The sequence below is a fragment of the Oryza glaberrima genome, chromosome 2, assembly GCF_000147395.1.
Source record: "Oryza glaberrima chromosome 2, OglaRS2, whole genome shotgun sequence".
Lineage (NCBI taxonomy): Eukaryota > Viridiplantae > Streptophyta > Magnoliopsida > Poales > Poaceae > Oryza > Oryza glaberrima.
Genome location: NC_068327.1, coordinates 4,580,989 through 4,587,057, shown reverse-complemented (window position 1 = coordinate 4,587,057; position 6,069 = coordinate 4,580,989). Strand labels below are relative to the sequence as shown.

The 6,069-nt window shown below is 38.6% G+C and overlaps 1 protein-coding gene across 1 annotated transcript; it reads left to right on the top strand.

Moving 5' to 3' along the window:
• Positions 1 to 237: 237 nt before the first annotated feature.
• On the top strand, positions 238 to 3,762 carry LOC127762744 (probable glycosyltransferase At5g03795). The gene is made up of 5 exons (XM_052287225.1): positions 238 to 733; positions 1,494 to 1,780; positions 2,230 to 2,462; positions 2,597 to 2,754; positions 3,047 to 3,762. Exons 1-5 carry the CDS (start codon positions 305 to 307, stop codon positions 3,146 to 3,148), a joined length of 1,209 nt encoding a protein of 402 aa, XP_052143185.1. The 5' UTR covers positions 238 to 304; the 3' UTR covers positions 3,149 to 3,762.
• Positions 3,763 to 6,069: the final 2,307 nt, after the last annotated feature.

The following is a 6,069-nucleotide window of genomic DNA, read 5'->3' as shown; positions in this document are numbered from 1 at the left end:
TCTAGGCTCTAATAATCTAGAAAAGAAATAGCTAACCGCTTATTCTACTACAGATTATAACAATCTAGCTTATAGTAATCTGACTCAATAATCTAGATTATAATAATCTTAAGCTGAAAGAAAATGGGCCTTAGACTTTTCGGCTTATAAGTTGGCTTATAAGCCTAAACAAAGAGGGCCTAATGTCCCTTCAATCTCATGTCATTCTTAACGCTGATTTTACACTTAACACCCTCAACTTCCCACACCCTTCCGATCCACCCTCGCATCACTCTTCCAGCCTCCCCTCCCCCCAACTCCGGCGATGGCCGGCCGCCTCCCCGGCGCCGCCTCCGCCGCCGCGGCGCCCCTCCCCCGAGCGCTCCTGCTACTCGCCGCCCTCGCCCTATTCTCCCTCACCTTCCTCTCCCTCCGCTCGCTCCGCCCCGCCGCGGCCCCACCCTCCCTCGCCATCGGCGGCTCCCGCCCTTCCTCCTTCGCGCGGCCGTCGGTGTACCACTCCGCCGAGGCCTTCGCGGCGGGGTACGCGGAGATGGAGCGGAGCTTCAAGGTGTACATCTACCCGGACGGCGACCCCAAGACGTTCTACCAGACGCCGCGGAAGCTCACGGGGAAGTACGCCAGCGAGGGCTACTTCTTCCAGAACATCCGCGAGAGCCGCTTCCGCACCGGCGACCCCGACAAGGCGCACCTCTTCTTCGTCCCCATCTCCCCCCACAAGATGCGCGGCAAGGTCCATTCTCCGCTCTACTTCTATTTACACTTCCATAGCATTGTAAGGCCATGTTCTTTTCAGCTCGTTCATCGGATTATTGAAACAGATTGTTTGCTCCATGCTTCGAGAAATACGTTTTCTCAAAAAAAAAAAAATCGTCTACTGTATTGTATGGTTTAGAACTTTAGATCACTTGTTTCAAGCTATTTTTTTAAGTTTATTTCTTAATATAATATTCGATTTACTCCTATAATCAAGTAGATAATCCGCGACAACATTCCACTCAATAATCTAAATCAAACAGGGCCTAATTGTCGTGTTAGGATGGCATCACCGTTTTGGTGCATTGAGTATTGCTCGGTTGCTGTGTGGTTGGGGCAATCGGCAAATGAATTTATTAATAGTAGAATGCGCTTTATGATGTAAAATTCCTTTCTTCAGCCTATAGCTGGAACATTGCACTGTGAATTTGGGATAGTAACGGTTCTCAAAGTCGTATTAGTTAATGTGTTGTTTATACCTGCATGTCATTATTGAAGCGAAAGTAGAACTATATTGTAGATGTGCCGATAGGTTTCTAGTCAGCAGTATAGTCTGGTGCAAGATCTTTGGTTTCGGAAATTTGTCGGCTTACAAACATTGAAATGCATTTTTCTTTTCATCTGATACAGGAATGAATTTCCTGTTATTAGATGTGACTGAAATTGTATGTTGGTTGTCCATATCTTTTGTAATTGATCTTTTATAATTGTTGACGTGCATATGTCTGTCTTTGCAGGGTACTTCATATGAGAACATGACAATAATAGTTAAGGATTATGTGGAAGGCTTGATAAACAAGTATCCTTACTGGAACAGGACACTTGGAGCGGACCATTTCTTTGTCACCTGCCATGATGTAGGTGTTAGGGCTTTTGAAGGACTTCCATTCATGGTGAAGAATTCTATTAGAGTTGTCTGTTCTCCAAGCTATAATGTTGACTTTATACCGCATAAGGATATCGCTCTTCCTCAAGTATTGCAGCCATTTGCTCTGCCTGAAGGAGGAAATGATGTTGAGAACAGGTTGGAATGACACTTACTGCTTCTTATGCTATATATGTGATCTTATATTCTTCTATGGTTGTCTTCATAAAAAAATTGTTCATTTGGGACTTCTGAATGATTCTTTTTCCTAGACTGACTATATATGTGTGCCTCCATGTATGATTCTAGACTTTTCTAGTAATAGTGCCTTCAAGTGAAAAATATCTGTTTACTTGAGAAATTCTGTAAAACACTCACACTTACTCACGTGGTTATCTTGTTGATCATGCCTTGAATCTTACAACCTATGATTAATTCAGAAGACTACATGGTTTTACATTTAGTTCAGCACTTTGTTCATGTGCAACGAATCACCTTGTAGCAAAATGAAAGTTGTCATGACCATAAATTTGTGACAATGCTATGGTTTGAACATCTATTTGCACTCCTACAAAATTTGTCTTTTGTTGCTTTTGCCATGGCAACAGGACAATCCTTGGATTTTGGGCTGGCCATCGCAATTCTAAAATAAGAGTCATTTTGGCACGAGTCTGGGAGAATGATACAGAGCTTGCTATCAGTAACAATCGGATCAGTAGAGCTATTGGAGAGCTGGTTTACCAGAAGCAGTTCTACCGCACAAAGTTCTGTATTTGTCCTGGTGGCTCTCAAGTTAATAGTGCCCGTATATCTGATTCAATACACTACGGTTGTGTTCCTGGTTAGTATTTCTACCCAGTGACATTCATAATACATGCCACTCTACTTATGCTGTTTTTCCTATTTCACGGGAACTGATATTTTCAGTACCCTTCTGATTATTGAGTTCTAATCCATTTTGTTTCATCCTTTTAGTTATTTTGTCAGACTACTACGATTTGCCTTTCAATGATATCCTAGACTGGAGAAAATTTGCTGTTGTACTTAAGGAGCGTGATGTATATCAACTAAAAAGTATACTTAAATCTATATCACAGGAAGAGTTTGTTGAATTGCACAAATCTCTTGTTCAGGTTTGCAACTCTTGACCCTCCTTTTTTTCTATGAAGCCGCCGAATTATTTACAAAAGTAAGCATGTAATTCAGCGTTGTACTTAACTGTAATTGAAAATAAATATAGTAGATCACATTCATAGTACAAATAAGCTACTTGGTCAAGATTGTAATGTGTCACTTGTCTTGTTCAGAACATTAGCTGCCCTCAGGTCTGTTTGCGTGTAAATAATTTGATTCAGCCATTGTTTAGAGGCACTGAAGTTTCAGCAGTGCGGTACTATACTGTAACATGTTTAATTGGGATTGCAGGTACAGAAACACTTTGTGTGGCATTCACCTCCTCTTCCTTACGATGCGTTCCACATGGTTATGTATGAACTATGGTTGCGACATCATGTGATCAAGTACTAAATCCAACCATCCAAGTCTGGGCAGATACAAACATGAATGCCTTATCCGTATGAATATGATGCGGAGTCTGACAACTATCCGGTGCTCTACTGAACATGCATTCATTCTTATGCTCATATATCAGCAACTGGATGGATCATTGTGCGTAGGTGTCATCTTGAGCATCTGCATCAGAGAAGTTGGCGACCATCGATCATAAATCATCAAAATGGAGTTGCTAGGTAATAGACTGATTAGTTCATTCTTTCAAGAATAGTTTTGTTTTTCCGCCATATTGCACTCTTTGTAAGCTGCGTTTTCTAGTTTGCCTGTGGTACGGTATCCTTTACGGATCTGCCCATTTCTTACTCATGTAAAGTAATGTACGATGTTACTAACAAGACAGAGAACTGAACCAAGTAGGAGTAGAATATTTTTGTGATCAGCAAACTTTCAGGGGGTTAATTTCACCATGCACCATGCGATCTATGGACTTCTATTTTCCCCGGCACTTCATTTCTTTATATCTGTGGCTGACCCTTGCTAGTACTCCGTAGAACTTGATGAAACAAGGATGAAACATTTATTACTACATCTTTGATCCCTTGGATCAGATCTTGAGAGTGGCAACCTCGAAACTTAATTTATCAGCTGAAACTTAAGTTTAGAGTTGATTTTGTTTTTTTTTTTTTCATCGTGCTCTATTTCCAGCATTTGGCTTTTAAACTGCTAATAACATATAAAAGTTTTATCCACATTTTTTTTTTCATTCATACGATTAAAGAAGCAACTACATCGATCAATTGATCTTTTTATTCCTATACTAATTGGGAGCCCTCTAAGAAAGCTCTCATATTTAGAAATGTCTAGTCGTGAATTAAGGCTATGTTCTGTTTAGCTACTTCGCTAGATTATTGTTGCAGATTATTTGCTTTATGTCTCTAAAAATTAATTTCCTTAAAAAACTTTCTTCTACAGTATTTCTTGGATCTCTCAAATGTATTTATCAAAACAAGAAAGTTTGGGTGGTTAAAGTAAAATAAAAAACCAAAAATATCTAGCGAAAAGTGAAAAAAAAAAGATGGTCTAGAATGAAACTTTGGTAATAAAAGATAGTTCATAGTGTAATTTATTCTTCATTTTATTTTATTTTTTAGCAGAAACACTGTACGGTTCAATATATTAAAAATTAAAAGAACAATTTACAGCATGTCTATCCAATCACATAAAGCTGATCTCTCGTAATGATTTACACGATGTAGTAAGAGAGGAGTATTCACTTTTAAGAGGACTTCCAAGAAAACAAAGAGGGTATTCTATTCCAAAATAGGAATAATATGGCCATTCCTTTGCTTCCATTCCATATGTTCCATGTTGCATATAGGACCTTTTCAACAGAGTGAGAAGAAGCATGTGACATCTTGGCTGCCTTGATGTAGAATTTCTTCAAAGCTTAGAGACAAATCCCAATTTATTACAGGTTTCAACCAACAATCATTGACTGAAGGGGCACTGAATTCCTATAGATGCAAGTAATTCAGAACATTTGGATATATTCCTGATAAGCATGTTCTTATAAAGTGGAGAATGAAGGTTTGAGATATGTCTTTTAAACTTGCGATGCAAACTGAATCATTTTCGTTGGAAACAAAAGAATATGCTCTTGGGAAAGAGATTGATCTGACTATGCTATTCCATACATCACCCCCAAAAGGAGGTTTCTTCATCCTTTACCTCACATTTTGCTATGACTGTGAAGATATCCATAAATTGTATAACATCTCTCCACACAAAGAAACCTTTTGCTATGACTCTGAAGAAGGCCGCTAAGGATTGTAAGTGTCTAACCTGCGAAACCTACTTATATGCTAAAATAAGCGTCGTGAGTCCACTTATTTTGATCTATAAATGGGTTACACCCTGAGCCGCCAACTCACTCTGCAGGAGCTACTACTAGAGTGTTATTACTAGTTCTTTTACCACTCCTCGTATCTGCTGCATTTTTCATTGTAGATGAAAAATTGAAAAGACTTTTGCTTTATTGGAATTTTGCTGACCGACAACATATATACGTTTACATTTACTCCATCCGTCCCACAATATAAGCATTTTGGACTGTGACACGGTTTTTGTGATACTACTTTGACCAACAATATCTATAAAAGTAAGATGTTTTAAATAAAAAGAGTTACATATAATGATAAATCTAATAATATCAATTTTACGTGATTAATATTTTTTTCTATTAATAGCTAAAGTTAAAAACGTTTGACTCATCACTATAGTAAAAATGCTTATATTTTAGGATGGAGGGAGTATATTATTATGACCAAATTTCACTCTGGGTCATGTTTTATTATCTAAGTAGCATATTAGACTAGTTTTTAGAAAACCATTTGCGTTGAATCATGGTTTGTTACCAAACTTGACACTTTGAACCTGTGGCTCCAGATGATCGTTGTTGGCCGGCCTATCCGTCAGCCCTATACCTTATGCCCATGCTCCTAAGGTGAATGTGGTGTTACGCAAAGTCCTCTAGGATGCCACCAAGAGACTCGATTGCATATGGTCATGGTCAAGCTTCGAGTTGTGGATGGACAGCATCGATGAGAAAAAAAGATCCAAGTCTAAACTAGTCCAATGAGAATAAAGTGTGAGAAAACCTAGTCCTAAGTGAAAACATGAAGTAAATATATGGCCCATTATTCAACTGTGGTAAAGAAAAAAAAAAGCCTAGTCCATTGTGCAATTCCTCTTATTAATATTAATCTGTATGTTCCACTCTCGTCAGTAATAATGTGTGTGTATATGTAGAGTTGAAGAGGATTTTTACACTGAAAATGCATGTGCGCTTACATCCTGAGTCATTGTATGTTTTTATTAAGGGACTGCCTATACATCATGTGACTATTCCTTAGTAATAATGTGTGTACATATGTAGA

Bases quoted from the DNA above. Each gene is read 5' to 3' on its own strand.
- LOC127762744 (XM_052287225.1), top strand. From the start codon at position 305: ATGGCCGGCCGCCTCCCCGGCGCCGCCTCCGCCGCCGCGGCGCCCCTC. The intron at 1,781-2,229 runs GTTGGAATGACA...CCATGGCAACAG, and splicing joins GGAAATGATGTTGAGAACAG to GACAATCCTTGGATTTTGGG. The intron at 2,755-3,046 runs GTTTGCAACTCT...TTGGGATTGCAG, and splicing joins TGCACAAATCTCTTGTTCAG to GTACAGAAACACTTTGTGTG.